Consider the following 17491-nt stretch of genomic DNA (forward strand, 5'->3'; position numbering starts at 1 on the left):
GCTGGCCCCAGCTATGAACCAACATCCTGAATCACCACCCTGAGGTCAAGTAGTTCCCACACCAACAGTATCACAAAAGACTGGAGACAGCTTCAGACCTTTCTCTTCCTAAAAAGGGAAGCCACAAAGACTCTTCAAGTTTAGTTGAAGAGCCCCAGCTTCAACTAGTTTTCCAGGGATTGTCAAGTACAGCTCCACGTCCTAGTGATACTAGTCCCATCTCACAACTGAATGGAAAGTTACCCAGAACAAAAATGCCTCAACATCACAAATCTACCCTCTTTTTATGTATGAGTAAGGAGTCTGGATGCTATTTCTAACAAAGAAATGCATGTAAACCATATAAGCACATATTTCCCAACCTTACATTTATTTTGTGAAGGGGTATGAAAAGCCAGACAATAGGAAGCATTCAACCCGAGAAATGGCAAGAAAACACCTAACTAAATGGCCTTTTCTCACTTCTGAATGTTAGGTTGGGTATTTTATCGACACAAATTTCTCTGCTGGTTAACAAATATTTTGGTGTACAGACATGCCTTTGTCTTCTCAAAGCATTATGAGCTTTTTTGGCTACTAGATATGCTCCAGAAATTATAGGAGAAACTGTGGAGGTTCAATTAAAGATTAGCTATTTGAGCATGAGACAAAACAATGAAAGAATTTAAATAAAACATTAAATATAGCATAGAGTGAATAAATGGATAATATGAAGCAACAGACTCTTACAACAAGGAAATCACGTATGCCACCTGTATGAAATATATGGGTATAAACACAATATAAAAATAAAAATTAGACCAAAACCATATTCTGTCTTGAAAAATCACAAATAGGTGACCTATTTTTTAGAACAAACTGTTATCTCAATTACACTTAATTCAGAAACAAAATTACAAATAACCTCTTCCTGCAACCCTAGAAAAGGACCAATGCACAAATAGGTAAAAGAAGCAGAAAAAATGCTGGTTTTCAATTTCTTCAACACTTTGTCACTGCTATAAAATTATATCACTTTCTTCCATGACTACAGCTAACATAATTTTATCCTATACAAAGCTTATAAATACATCTATTGCCTTTTTTAATCAAGTTACTTCTTTGACATTTATGAGTGCAAGTCTCAGCTTGTTTCTGAATCTTCTTCCCTTCTGTGTTATAGTCATCTTAATTAGCATGATTGGAGTCAAGTTAAAGATATATTGACAATAACTTTGTTCATTCTTTGCTACCCTACTGCATGTTACTCTGTGCCACTTTTTAAACTGTAATAGAATCTTACTGCTTACATTTTATACTAGTAAATTGCTATTTAGTAGTCCAGAATAAAATGTTAAATCATAAGTGCATACTGCTGGAATAATGATTTGAAACCAGAGCCTAATTCATATTTGCTGCCTTTTTTAAGCAAATCTATCCAGAACAAGAATGTTGTCCCATACAACAAATGTTGCCTTTGCCCATACAACCTCAGCAAGAAATGTGAGGACAAAAGTGGGAAGCCTACATGGGAGGAACCACTACATATCCCAGAAGACCAAAGTGTCCAAGATACAAAACTCCTTACACCAGAAGGTGACCTACAGCTCTCATTTACTTTAACAGGGACCCCTCTATTAACCAGGATAAAAGAAATGAGGTTATTGTCTCTTTACTGACAAAATTCCCTCCTTTCTCAGCAACAGAAGCATGGTGCCAGAACAGGATCATTTTCTGTCCTGAAAGACAGAAGTATTTAATGAAAAAACTGTTTCCTTCTTTCTGTATAGATGCTTTCTCACCTCCTTATATGATGCTGGAATTCCTGGACTTTTGCATGACTTTGCATATGTCTTATCCCTGTAGCAAATGCAGTAGGGAGGCAGGGAGACAGAGGGATGGATAGACAGAAAGGTGCCTTCAGAAGTCAACTTGGCCATGTGTAGAGAACTCAGCATGACTGCTCTCCTTGCTCTGGTACTGCAGGAAGATCCTAACCTTTAAAAGGAGGACTGTGAAGGTGGCCAAGCTTCTCTTTGTGCGTCCCCTCCTTTTGCTGGTAGAGCATTGCATACGTCATGGTTTTCTGTGCTGCAGTGCATGTTTGCAGCTATTTTCTAGGGACATATTTAGGGAGTGTTCATTCTGTGCTCTCATGCATATATTTTTAAGAGTGTTGATAAGAGAAGCCAGCAGCTAAACTGCATACCTTATACCCTATCTCCTAAGGCCAATCTCAGACAGAAGCTTTGTGTTTTCACAGCACTGCTCCATGTTATTACAGAACACTTCCTTTTGGCATTTTGGACAAAGATATCTTCTAGAAAGCTTTGCCAAAGATCAACACTTTCCTTAAAGATAAAAGGAAAGCTGACACTACATAAGGATTTTGAAGCAAAGTAATTCTATGGGCAGCCAAAAAAACAGATGATGGTTATCAGGAACAGCATATTCCATGATGCTGAGAATGCATGTAGCACTGTCCCATGCTCCTGAGGACTTGAGTTCACATAACTTGTATTGCATTTCTGTAGGTCACAGAAGAAAATAAAATGGAGGCTTGTATTATTATCATTATCCATAGGAGCAGGATGGAGTCTCAGACTAGTGAAAACAGTAGTAGATTTTGATCTGTGGAGTCACTATCAGCCAGGATTTCAAAAGCATAAGTAAAACTAAAAAAATGGATGAATAATACATCTGCTGGAAATTACACTTCTGGGGAGATCAAAATTGTTTACCAATTTGGAAATGATGGAGGGTTAAATGTTATGACAATTTATTTTGACATTTTCTAGAATAAATAGTTTCAACATTTTCAAAATAGGAGCATTCTGACTTTCCATTTTGAAATAGCATATTTGTTTTGAAATTGACACAAGATTGCTTTGGATTTAGGAAAAAATGTTTGGGTTGGCAAAGAATAAAATTCTTCTTCCTGCTGAGAGAAGGAAACAAACTATTAAAATCATTAAAAATTGTTTCAGGTTGCTATAAGCATTGCCTCCAGAATGCTTAGTTCAGCCACTAAACTTTCAAAAAGATGATAAAATTGATCATTTGTACAGATCTTTGAAAATCCAGCAGGGAGAAAAGCAACTGGAGATGCATACCTTTCAAGGACCAAGGCCCTGAGGTTTGTTTTTCCCTGGGCTACCACCCACTGCAGCGTAAATTGGTTTTGTATGTAATAAAGCCAAGAAAACACATACATATAATTTGGAGCACTGCCCAACTGCTTTTCTGTCTGTACATCTGCCCCTATCATTTAACTCTTCATATACTCCATAATGATCAGTAGGCCTGACTCCTTCAAAAGGGATGCAAATCACTCCCTGCCTCAAGGGAAGACTTCAGTTACACAGCAAGACTCCTTCTGCTTCTCAGTCTGAAAATTTCTGGCAGTTTCATTTAAATGGATCCCAAAGCTCCATATTAAGTTACATACAACATGTAATAACACAGAAAATACAAGAGTTGATGTCTCATTTTTATGTTAAATTCAATTTATACTTGGAGTGTCTCCACTATTTCAGCTTTCACTGTGCTGCAGATTTAGGCATTAACAATGTATGAAGTTTATTTTAGAGGCGGCCAGAAGCAGAGAGTTGGAGAATTTGGATAGGTAAGGAGTAGGTATATGAAGATCTGTTTGTCTAGGGACTCAAAGGGATTTGAGGTTAACAGGAAAAGTAAATTTTAATCTGGTAGAAGACCTTGCAAGGAAACAGCCACATTCTTTAGTGGAAAATGCAATCTCAAAATCATTGATTACAAGGAACTCTGAATATTACAAAGGGATCACAAATCCAGTTTTCTCTAATCCAAGGACTCCGGCTTAAGGAAAGCTTCAATTTTTAAAAGATGAAGAACTAGATTTGATAGCACAACTTTCATTGCCTTAAGACAGGAAAAGAAGACTTTAGGTAGGTCTCCATCACCTTGTAGAATCTGTTTCTGGAGCTCTGTTGGAGAAATGGAAGCTTTTATCAGTGTGCCTATACAGTCTGAAAGAACCACAGCGCCTTAATAAACACTTTCTTCTGCAGGCTCCCAGTCAACCTATTTCCATGGTTATCAGGACTTGAGGAGCAGCTGCTCCTGCTAATACTGAGCACCCCCACTTTAGCAGTGGGGCCACAACCTTCATGCAACATCAAAATAACATTTTTGGAAGCACACATAATTTATCTCCCTCTTCTGCTTGGTGTTCGGTCTTTCCTGCACATTCTTTGCTAAAATATTTTTATTCAGCTTTAAATATTATTACTGTTTGCATGAGTAGCAGTAGTATTTAGCAAACTCAGTTAGGAGCCAAGGTTAGCCCTCTTTGTATGGCATTTCACTGACCTAAAATATTGTCCTTTCCCCAGTGTGTTTGTAGCATGCAGGACTTTAAGAACAGTGCATTTAGTTAGAAAATGACGTGAGGACAAACATGATGCTATGTCTAACATAAATGATGAAAATTAGTCCAGGTAGACTCATATTCCCTGTTCCATTATAAAGACTTGATTTAATTAAAAGCCAGCAGGTGTAAAGTACAAAGACATTCTCTTATATTCAGACTAATATTGGGAGCTCACAGGCACCACTTAGTTTTTCTCAAAGTTAATAGCTTAGGAAGTTCTAAATGAGAACAACATCTGGAATTTCTATACCAAGGATGAAAATTACAAGAAATATCAATCACCTGGTTTGAAAACAAAATAGCCAGACAACATTCTAGGAGATACATTGCTTCACAGAGGAAAAAATAAAGGAGTAAAGATCTTAATTTGAATCACAGGCACTCAATGTTTACCACTGACAAACACAGGCCTAGAATAGATGGATATTTCTCTTTCTAACAGGTAAGATCTTCACATCAGGAACACATTCTTATTTCACACTTGCTTTAGGAGTCCAGAGTGTGACTCATGATTCACAGCGGCATGAAGACAGAATTCAGTCCCTGATATTTTACTGGAGAGGTTCAGGTCAGCAAAAGCATTCTTGAATGGAAGCCTAATGGGCTAGTAGTCCACCATTTTTTCTGTTTGGAATCACAATTCTGCTTTTTCACGTATCTTAACATATCTCAGTCTAGATCAGAAAAAAATAATCATTGCCTGTAGCCAAACCTCTATCACTCTTCATCTCTGTCTTACAGGCAGACTTTTATAACTCATCATCCCCCACTTCCACGTTCTGTTTGCCTTCCTATAATGGATGTTTTTCTTTCTCACATTTTAGTGCTACCTCTTCTCCTTTCTTAGCCTTTTATCTTTCATCCTTCTTAATTCTGCCTATATCTCTCTAAAACTACAATTGTTACCCTGTTGGAATAGCTGGTTGTACAACTACTTGAGTTGTCTCCCCATCTAAGAAGTTTTCCTATAAACATAATGGCAAACAGATAAAAGAAATCAATCATACTTGGACATAGACCTCTCGAGAAACATTGTGCTCTATCTTCTATTTTTATTAAACTCAGAGACAATGGAGAGTGTCTTGTAAATGCTGCAAGCTCCCCATTGCTGTTCAAGGTTCATTTAAAACACGGTGTAATCACCCTGCTGAGACAATTCCTTTGAGATGCAAGCAGATTAACACCTCTAGTCTTGTACTCTAGGTGTTCCACTGGAAACCAGTCGGGGCACTGGCCTTAGCAGTGGTGCTTCCAACAGACTTTGGCATTTGGTTTTTGCTTACATTATGCTACCTCTTAGTGAGTTCCCAATGCACGCAGCTTGCAACTCTGAGAATGATCAGCTGTCAACATCCAAAGTCAGAGCACTGGCCTAGTTTCTCTCTCTTATACCATTGCCTCTCCTCAGAACTTAGTTTTAAAATAGCAGATTCAAGTCAATTACAGTATTTCAGGTCTGTAAAGGCAACAGTGGTTAATATGATTACAAATACTCCATCTTGTATTTTTAATGGCAATAATAACGCAGAGTGCCATCAAGAACAGTTGAAAACAACAAAAGGGCCAGTCTTACACAGCTGCATAGCTACTTTTGAGTGGGAGGGCCTCTTTTTTTTGACTGTTTGTTGCACATCTACAAACAAAAAGAGGCTACATCATTCCTAAATTGGTAGGTTTATTTAATTATGGCTTTAGGTGTAGGGTGCTCATCTGCCTAACACAAAAGAAAAGCCATGAAATTAACCTGTTCCTCAAGCATCTCCTTTATATGAGTAAGATTTTTCAAGAGCAAGTTTTGCTTATCTCCATTTCTGATTAGGGAAATGCTAAAACTCTTAATGACTTAACAGAAAGGAAATTACACCAGCACTACAGACTTTTTACTACACAAAATAGCAGGTGCTGGAGGGTTCAAGAAAGTCCAGACTCGTGTAAATGGGGCAGAAAGACCAGGAAAGAATGGATGAAGATGCAAGGAACAAAATGCAGTATGCAAGGAGCTGAAGAATGCAAGTAATATATAACAATAAGGAAGCAATTAAAAGTGTACATTCAGAGGTACACCAAAGGAAGCGTAGAGAAAATTTATAGATTATAAATGGCAACTCATAATGATTCACCCTGCTGTGATGAGAAATAAGCAGAAATCATAACTGGAGTCACATTCACATTCTTATTTCTGCATACAGAATTGCTTAAATCTGACCTATTATGCAGCTTTCCTGATCCTCATGTTGACATGCAAGAGATGATTTTAAGCCTCATCTTAGCAATGAAAAGAAGGAATTCAGTTTGATTCTGCAAAGCAGAAGAAAACAGCTCATTCCATTTCTATTAAGTGAAACAACAGGAGTGAATTTTTCTTTCTAGCTCTGATTTGCATTACATCCTTCCAGTATTACCCTCAAAGAGGGCCAGGAAGAAAAAATCCTTAAAACTGACTCCCTACAGAATTAATAAATACAACCAAATCACCAGCATGGAAAATAACGGTATGAGCCCTAGGTATCAAAGCTTACCCACAAATAGCTCCTAGTGAATAATGCATGTGGTTTAAAGTCAGTTAAAATAAGTGCCAGGTCACTTATCAGGCAGCAGTGAATTTGCAAGACTTTGAAGCAAAATTCTTCTTTTGATTCTCCCACTCTGAGGTGCAAATAACTGAACTAAGATGCAGGTAAGTAAAGACTGGAATGATATGTGGCCAAGAGCTGGCCAGTCTTTAAGTCCACGGTCTTTTAGCCCAATAGGAGAACAGGCTGGTGGTGCTGAAAAGGCAATAGTGAAGCATGAAGGAGCCAGCTTTGACTTTGTGAAACAAATTCTTGACATCATTGGGTCCTAAAGCCCTCTGTGCCTCAGAAACTGAAAGGATTTTTATGGCTAAAAAATTCAGCAGAAAACCAACAGACTAAGAATCTATCAACATGGGTCAATTGCCTGTAGTCACTTTAATTTCTGCTTTTGAGACATAATGTATTTGGCTGCCAGATTACAACATTTGCATGACCTAAAATTTTCACAGTGCATGTTCATAAGGATGCTTCAGGGCTAGCCTTCCTTCAGATGAATTCAGCTCCTCAGACTGATGAAAGTTGTGCACATTTTCCAGCCTTGGAAATGTACCAGGGTTCTCCAGCAAAGGCCATTAGGCTAAGGGCATTTGTAAAAGGAAGGAAAAAATTAATGAAAAACAGGCAATAGATAAAAATATATGGCCTTTCTCCACAGCATCATACCCTGCTCTTTATTTTACCTCCTCTGCTTAATGAGCCAAAGGTTTAAACAAACACTAAGTTTCTGCACTGAAAGTGCAGCCAACTGATTATTCAAAGGAGCTCTAAAGCTTTTCATTCCCTCCTTTAGAGAATGCAGGAGAAAGGTGCTTAAATTGCAACATAAATTATTTTCCCCTTGGTGTGCTTGTGCCTGTCAAAATAAGAGTTGCTTGTATGGGTATAGCTCAGGCAATTATCATCTTCAGTCAATAATTAAACCCTATTATCAATGCTCTTCTAGTGATCCAAAGACTGGAACTGTTACTAACAGTTGACAATATATTCCAATGTTGTAAGAGGAAAATCTATTTTTATACCAAGACATGTCAAGAAACAAGAAAATAATTATTCTTAAATAATAATTCATTTAAAATATTATGATTATTCCAGGTAAGATTAATCTTAAATTTCTGTTTTTCCTCTTTAAAAGGGTGATTAATTTTCTGCTGAGAATTAAGAAAACAAATCTTACAAAAAATGATAGTTTTATATTTTGAGTGAGGGTTTTGCTCATGTTTTTTATCAGAACTTCTTTAAGTTTCATTTCTATTTGCACACCAAAAGGAACTGAAAGTAAACTGTAGAAATTTGAAAGTTCACAATATTAGGGTCTTATTTTAACTGCTGTGAGAAAAACAAACTTTGCTTTGGTTCTTAACCATTTATGAAGAACCTCAGCCTCACAGAGATGTGCAGAACAAAGTCTGGCCCTACATAAATTATGCAAAAACCCTTGAAATAACATCATTCAATATGTTGAATGATAAACACATAAAAGTACAACATCATTTTCCAGGTGAGAAGTAGGCATCCAGGTCCTGTCTTCTGCAGGGGCATGATAAAACATATAGTGCCTAATAAATAAACCGTTAACACACAGCACTACTTAATAACTCAATTATCTAACATCCATACTAGCTCATAGACAACAAGCAGATCTTGAACTTTTGCACATTTTCAGGGTTGGAAACCTTTGTAGAAAACTTCAAGGTAAATGATTTCTGCCAAGGTTGGTCTTTCTTTGCATTCACTTGGATATTGTTAGCTTAGATAACTCTTCCTGCAGAACCCATGCCAAGACAATTTGAAAACACTGAACCAAGCCCTAGCTTTCCTTTGCTAAGTAAGAAGCATAAACTGCACTAGAATACCAGAAGTTACAAGAAATCTAGAAATTTGAGGGTTTTTTCTCCACAAGTTTTACCATCATTCAAGCATAACATTTGGTAATTTTATTAAGACACTTAGTTGTATGTTTTTGTTTCCTCTCCTATTCCAGTGACTTAAGCAAGTAAAAGATACAATTCCTTTGCTTTGATAATCAATTCCATTACATCTTCAGAAGCAAAAAAACCACCAGTCCTTTACTTTCTCTCGTTTATGGAAAAGGTACGTTAATGGCTACCATTAAACAGTGTATATTGCTTTAAAACAGGTTTTCACATCCTGTTTGTCAAGCCAGCAAGCTTTCATATCACTTTAAAAAACTGAGCATTTACTTTATTAAAACATCTTAACTTCTAAATTGGTATTTTAATAATCATTTGCAAAACACCAATATCTTACCGAGAACTTCTGTACATTTCATCCTCATTTAAAACACTGAGTGCATACACAGAAACAGCTAAGGGTTAATATATGTTTTTAAAACTAATTCTGCCCATATGAAAGAGGTTTAGTTACATACAAAGCCTTGTTTAACTCACATCACATAGAAGCAAGAAGTAAAAAGACAAAAGAACACCCCCCCCATATTTTAAAAATTGGCCACGGGAATACATAAATCCCACTTACCATAAAATATATGTATTCTTTTTGTATTTTTTGTCTCTGTAAAAGTGAGCATTGCCTTTTTTATTAAGACTCAAAATGCAGTTCTGCTCAAATATATTGCTATTTAATTGGCACTTAATATGCAATCCCATTTTAACATGGATTGATGTTATTGTAGTTTACAGGGTAAACAACATATGCTTGCTCAGTCTTCTTGCATCACGTAATCCTGTTTTCATCCACATAGATTATAAATTCTTGTCATAGTAAACAGGTGATAGACTGCAACTACTAAATAAACCATGAATAAGATATAAAATTTTCTAGGGACACACTCTGAGGTCTCAGACTTTAAAGTTAGCAGTGGATCCCATTACAAACTTTGATAGTGTTCAAGAAATGGTCTGATGTTGCCAGGTGGGACTATCTTAATTGACAATACTTTGCTTAAATGTCAACTTCAGTTAGACTCTGAAAGGATTTGAAAAATGATAATTACTTATTTCAGCATTTCACAGAATCTACCTCATTTTTAATCCAGGAATTTGAATCCAAACCCAGTTAAACCTCTGATTAAATCTAACCGCTTATTTAAACACAGTCTTCCATTAGCTTGGAGTGTCAACAACAACAGAAACATTAAAAGTAGTCATTCTAAACATCTTTGGTCATGGAGGTACCAGGAAGAAAAAACAATCCCCTTTCCTGTAGCAAAATGCATGGAAAGTAAACCTTTGGGTGTTAAATTACTATTTTTCTTTTTGTTTTCAGCATGACAATTGTCTTCTTATCTTTACTTTGTACTTTTAAACCACTGAGTTTTACCACCCAGACTCCCCTCTCAAAGAACTGCACGTGGAATATGAATAGTTTGGGTTCAATCATATATATTTGGCAGTGCTAAATTACTACCAGTTTTCTTAACACATTCCCATTCATAACAAGCTGGCATAAAACAGTATTATGAGCAGCACTCTACCATATCTACTATATTTTTCAGTTTTATAAGGCCCAAAGCTATCCTAGATAATCTGTGCTAGCACAAGGCAGGGTTTTTCCCACCACTGACAACATATTGTTGGTTCTTACTGATTTCTTTTTAATCTCTGAAGTACCTAAAAATAGCAATTTTTTTTCCTTAATGGAATTAAACACATTGGCCCTGCAAAACATTTCAGCTGCTTTGGGAGAATGTGGACATTTCTCATTGATTTTTCATAAATATGGGGCAGCCCATGTGATGAAGACATGGTGCATTGGAGAGCAGAGTACAGCATCTTTTTTCCAGCTAGTAAAATTTTAAAGAACAGTCATATCCTCTGATGGTCATCTCCTTTATGAAGAATATTCTATCAACAGTTGAAAATTCTCAGTCATTCGATAAGTAATGCATGAGCCACTGGCACCAGGGACTCAACAGGGAGCAGGAGGTAGGTGGTCTCCTTAGCCACATATGTGAGGTGGTATTTGTGATACTCTTATGTTATTTGTGATGTCAGAGCTGAATGAAAGAGAAATACATAACATCATGCTTTTGGCACTGCAAGCTGTGTCATCTGTAACCTTGGTCAGCAGCCAAATGCTCATCCAGTCACTTGTCAGCTACCCTACTGAACAGAACAAAGGTAGAAAACAGAGATAAAAAAAATCTTATAAGTTAAAATACAGAAAGGGAGATTACCATACAGGCAAGAGACCCAACTTGGGGCAAATTAAAACAATTTATTGCCAATTAAAATAGATTCAAACAGACAGAAACTTTGGTCGCTTCCTTCTCCTTCTTCCTTGCAGAAAGGCCAGCTTCCTCACCAGATTCTTTCTCCTTCCTCACTAAATGATGTTATGGACCTGTCAATCTCTGCTACCACTTTTTGACAGCTGGAGTGATTATTGTGCATAGGGTGTGGGTGCCTGCCTTAGCCATGGTGTCCTCAAGCACAGAGGCTCTCCTTCCTCTGCTGTGATGGAGCTGAAAAAGGCTCAATAGTCTCAGTGCTAAGGAACTGAGGGGTCTGATTGGGATAGGCAAAGCATTCCTCGGTCAAATGCTGTACCAGTTCAGTGGGATTACATGTGTGTTCCGCCATAAAATCCTGAACCTTGGAAGGTGATATCTACCCTAGGCATCTGCCAAAATCCTTCCACACAACCTGCTGCCCAGGGATTGATCAGGTCACATTTCTCTGTCAATTCACCAACAAGTTGTTTACTCTTCCACTTGGATGGAATCAAGTTCCACCTATCAGCAATATCAGATAATAGGACCAAAGAGTTTACACTTACTAAAATATTTGTCAATATTCTAGAAAGTGTGAATTTAAATGCCAAAACCATTATTTATATTGGCTTTTGAAGGGGGAGCAGTCAGAAAAAATTTCACCGCAGTAGGTACTCTGAAAGTTCCATCATCCTATGCTAAATGAGTTTTAGTAGGTACATAGAAAGAACAGACTTGCCCTTCAAAATGGGTTGACAGCAGAGAATCCAACTATATCAGAAAATCAGGGTACCCAATAGGGGAGGAAATGATGCATCTGACTCCATCTTATCAGAAGGCTAATGAATTACTTTAATATACTATATTATTCTATATTATATTACATTACATCTAAACTGAATCTGCCAAGCACTCAACTCAACTCCACTGCACAGCATCTCGTGACTGTCTGCTGACAGTCCCGACACACGCACACACACCCTGATAGGCCAAGGAAACAAAAAACCATCACCTTGGGTAAACAATGTTCATATTGCATTCTACTTTGTCACAAACACAGGGGCAGCAAATGAGAAGAATTGTTTTTCCTTTCTCTGAGGTTCGGAGAATATGAATCCCAGAATATCCTTGGGAAGTTGTGCCTTGCTTTTCTCTGTGAAGAGAAATGTGGCTACACAACCATACCTTCACTGCTAAGCATTCAAACTTTGAGAGATCGCTCTACTGACACTTAAATTTTATACTTCTACAACAGCCCATACAGCAGCATTAATGGAAACTGTAAAGCATCAGAAAGCCTACAGAAGTAAAGCAGTACCTAGTCCTTGACAAAGGACTGTACTGAAAACCAGCATGTGCACTAACACAACCCTTCCTCTGTAAAGTTCCTCATACTTTTACACAAACCATTGAGTGTTGGAGTTTGAGAACAAATTGTGAAAGAGCATTTTAATTTCCAGCTATTCATCTAAAAAATTCTCTTCTCCAATGACCTCAGAGCATCTCTTAAAACTGGTTATTTCCATTTGTTTATCATCTGCTTTGCATTACCAATACAGATGCTGAAAAGTCAGTTACACACCTTTTCTTGATGCATAATCTCAAGGGATATATAGGACATTCATCAATCTTGCAAAATTCTCACAAAATCTAATTGATGCTTATTAAGTAATATAAAACCCAGTGGCCTGCATAAACATGATTAGACACATGAGGTTGAGCATCTTCCTACAAAATCTCTTCACATCAAAACTAATTTCTGCTAAAAGAGCTATCACCTGAACTCCCTTAAGAGTATAGTTAAATTTTCTGCATAATTTTTGCCTTTGCTTACTCCAATTCTATTCTATTATTTCTTTTTATACAAAAAGCCATGACCAAGTTTTGCCTTCTTTCCCTTTCATTATCAGTCTCTTTTAAAATTTATCATCATTTCATAGTTTAATAAATTTTCTCACTGATTCTCTGCTACATTTCAACAGTATCAATTTCAGAATGTCTGCCATTCGGCCTCAGGCAGGATTGTAACCTCATCTATTGTACAGTTTTAATTCCAGCTCCCTCCAGATTCAGAGAGAGGAATTCCCTTCTCACTAAAATAACAAATTACCACTTCCAGTAGTAAAGGAGACTGAACTTAGGATTAAAGAGAAGTCAAATTTAGTTCCCAGCTCTCTTTCTGATAGCATGAATTTAGTTAAGCTAAGCTGTTCCTGTCTACTTTGACAAATAGCAGTATTGAAGATGCAGCAGGAAGAGAACTATTTAGCCAGGTGTTCCTTTGCAAAGGCTCCCTCTTCACAGTGAGTCAGAGCAGAGTGTGGGGTTGATAAAATGTGGCTGATAATAAACCTGTGGGTAAACTAAAGGCTTTGTTTAGCTTATTATTGAAAAAAAATCTTGATTTCTCATTCACTCTCACTTCCCTCAATTAAAAGAATGTTCTTAAAAGGCTCTTAGTTTTTTGCTTAGCTGGGTACTTGAATAAAAAAGACTGAATAGCACATCAAAGTAACACTAATGTGTGCCTTGGTTCCTGTTTGTATATAGATGACCAAATTCATAGCTCTGCAGTTCCACTGCAACTTACTTATTCACAAGTTTGCTAATTTGCCATTTTTTAAAATCACTTAATTAAGACAATTCAAAGAAAATTTCTTTTCTTTTAGTTCTGCAAGCACATAAGAACATGTGCAAACCCTATAATACTTTTTATTTCAACCAGCTGTCGTGCACAATCTAGACTATGCAAAGGAATAACCAGCCTGTTTTACAACTGACAGAACCCATTCAGCCCTAAAAGGAGTCTCCCATACTCAACTACCAGTATAAGGAAGGGTATGTGAAAATCTATCTGAAAAATACATAGTGATTTCCAAAGAAATTCCATTATTCCATTTAATAGGTGGGCATTTCTGACAAAAAGCTCAAAACTACACTGTTGGACAAATTCTAAGAAAAACAACTGAAATTTATGGACCAGTGTTTGGTAAGAGCTCAAAGTCAAAATTTAAAGCTTAAATATTCTGCACATCCAAGGAGTAGGAGATTGAGTGGTCTAATAGGAAACCAAGGTTTCTGGCTTAATGTAGGAGGTTTAATTTATTTGCTTCTCAGTATGATCAGCATCAAAAGGAAGCAACAAAATCAGTGAACAATGAGACACAGCTACAGTGACAATACATGAAGAAAGCACAGTATTGCCCAAAGCTTCAGGGTGTTTACCAAAAGGCCAGGGATGCTGTCACTGAGAATAATTTTATTATATTCAGTTTCTTCTATTCACTGAAAACCCATACATAAAACATGTCACTCCCAAAGCCTTCCATTATTCATTTCAACTGATGCAAACTAAATGATGCACTTGAACTAAATGTGCATTTGCACGTGCACAATCTGAAACACACCATTTTCAATACAGTCTCTTTGTTTTATTTTAGTGCTGACAGTTGTCCAAGTGTGCTACATCTTATCTGCACAACCTTCTGGAGATACTCTAGAACCTCAGCTTCAAATAGATAGCAAACAAGAACACAACAAAAAATTGACAAAATTGACTTAATGCTTTCAGTCTAGTCCTTAGGCCAGAGTAGGTATCTGACTTGTAGAAATCATAACTGTGGGTTTTGAGGAGCAATACGGGCAGGGGAAGACAATACCACAGCACAGAGCAAAAGGAGAGGATCTCAGTCACAAACACAGACACAAAGACTTTAGGGAAAGAACGGGACAAATAGAAGTCAGGATCAAATGACAGCAGAAGCTAAGTAGGCATGGAAACAACTGACAAAGGCCTTGAAATAATTAATTTAAACATTCCTTCAAGGAACGTTAAAATTACAAATAAAGAAACAGAGAGTAAATAGAAGGACTAAAGCAGACATTATCAATCCAACACAGAAGACAGAAAATATCCATCCTCATCATTTGAGCAATGTTCATCGAGACAGAAAAATGGACAAAGACACTGCAGAAATCAAGGTGAAAGTCAAAGAAGCCTGAAAATAAGAAATATCACAAAAAATGAAAATGTGGATAAAATACATGATAGAACTAAATGTACTATATTTCAGTGATTACCTACAAAGATAAACTCTAGTAGAGCAAAGCAACCATTCTCATTTTGATAAAAACAGCCTTCTTCTGTCCAACACATACCTGCACTGTTACTCTGGTGAAATAAAAACACACATACATACTCATTTAGCCATCAGCAATTCTGATGTTTAAAAACCAAACCAGCCTGCATAATATAAGTGCCCCAGCTTTCAACAGCAAAGATCACAGCAAAATATACAACTGAGAATGCAAGGTTATAATCATGAGACTGAAAAAACATTCCAGTAATCAAAAACACTTGGTAATTGGAGTTTCAAATTATGAGGGGTCATCATTACTCAAACACATAAAATGTTGTTAAATACCACAGATCACATACAGACTAGAATTCTTCACTCCCTACTTCAGGCCTAAAAATCTGTCTAGGAAACATTCCTCTAGGGTGTGCAAAAGCACAAAATCAGTAATGTCATCTATCCATATAAAAAAGTTATTAATTAATATTTAGTTCAGCAAAAACTATCACCACTGATCAAGCTGGCATACATCTTCACATCTCCTTCCTGAGAATCTGCTCTACCATCTTGCCACGTCTTTTCATGCCATAGACAATAAAATATGGAAACACGGTAGCCTAAGCTGCACAGTTCTGAAATCAAAGGCCTGTCTGCAGGAGGAGAGGGAGAGGACAGGCAGAGAAAGCACACTCAGAGCCTTACCTTCCAATGAGCAGGAACTCCCCAAGCACCCCCAGGCGGCGCATGGCGATGAGGATGCCCCTGACGGTCATTCCCTCGCAGAAGCACACCACCACTCTGGCCTTGGGCAACCTCTCCCGCAGCTTGCGCAGCAGGCGGTCAAAGCTCTTCTCGCCGGCGTTGCTGTAGATCTTGTCAGAGTGAGCAATGCAGAGACCCTCTTGGGCAGCCAACTCTTTGAAGGCTTCCATTCCACTTTCCCCATAATTTCCTATTAAAAAAAAAAGATTATATCATGCATTTAATCAGTTGAATTGTGATGGGAAAGTGATAGTTTCCCTCTCCAAAATTTTCCCTCTCTCTCAAGCAGCATTAGCAGTAGGAAGAGCAAAAGAGATCCATCAAAGTGAATGTGCTCAGAGTTCAGTGGAGCAACAGGATATCCATGTATCAGTAGGTCTTAACAGAACTGGAGACTGCAAGTTTATTTTCTTACTTTGACTTAACAATGGAGAGTAAAGGGGATGTTAAACAAGGAATGGATAGGTAGAAAAGGAGACAGATCAGACAGTAAGAGTGAAGTTTTATTAACATTTCTATGGCAAAACCCACGGCTGATCTAATTTAGGAAAACAATAATAGGAAAAGGAAAAAAGGATTTAATTCCAAGCTGTCTGCATAACATGCAGTCCATGTTCACAAAAGTGAATGAAAGATGGATGCGCGTTTAAAACACACTGATCTGGTAACATTTTCAAAGTCACATTAATTTGACCAAGCAATGTTCATGACAGCTAAAATTTAGGCTTGATGACGTGTCTTTTAGGATAGGAGACTTTCTACCTGAAAGAGCTTCAGAAATAACCCTTTCCAAGGCAGAAATAGTTGAACGGTGTGGTCCAAGATATGTATAAAAACTGATTCTCAAATTCACATTTATACATTCAGCAAGCCAAAACAGTTTTACAAAACTCAGAGTGCCTTCTGCTATGGAGACAGGTGAAACCCCAAGTTTTCTTTGAATATTTTATGCTTGACATGAGCACAGGACTTATGATGAACACCCATCACATAAGAGGAACAGATGGATTAAAAAAAAAAACATGTCTATTAACAGTAACAAGAAATGTTTCAAAAAGAGAATAATTAATTTGATGTTATCCATATCCATAATGTTTCTTTCATCTAATGAGGGAGTAAAATCAGATATGCTGATCACTTCTAAGACCCCAATCTTTTCAAGCAAGGGGTGATTGAAGAGATCCCACTTCCCCGTTTCCAGCAACTGTTTGAAACAGCAAATTGCAAAGAGAGAAACTTCCGAATAAGGCTAAATTTCTTCACAAAAAAAAAAAAAAAAAAAAAAAAAAACTCCTCAAAAGTTTAGCCATCAGAAAGAAAATGCAGCAGGAGACAGTTCAGGCATTCTGTATAAACCCAGTAGAAATATGTGCACTTTTCCAAAAACATGGATCATTTGCCACGGATCAACACTATGCAGACACACTATGACAGTCATTGTCACACTAAGTTGCAGACAAACCTGACAGGTCTAGTGTCAAACACAAAACTGAAG

General features: G+C 37.2%; 1 protein-coding gene across 1 annotated transcript in view; it reads right to left on the reverse strand.

Annotated features, from left to right (window-relative positions):
• GRM1 (glutamate metabotropic receptor 1) overlaps nt 1-17491 on the reverse strand; it is a 178588-nt gene that overhangs the window by 127266 nt on the left and 33831 nt on the right. The window contains 1 exon segment of the mRNA XM_030945154.1: nt 15937-16186. Coding sequence (XP_030801014.1) covers nt 15937-16186 — 250 coding nt within the window.

This window comes from Camarhynchus parvulus, chromosome 3, assembly GCF_901933205.1.
Source record: "Camarhynchus parvulus chromosome 3, STF_HiC, whole genome shotgun sequence".
Taxonomy (NCBI): domain Eukaryota; kingdom Metazoa; phylum Chordata; class Aves; order Passeriformes; family Thraupidae; genus Camarhynchus; species Camarhynchus parvulus.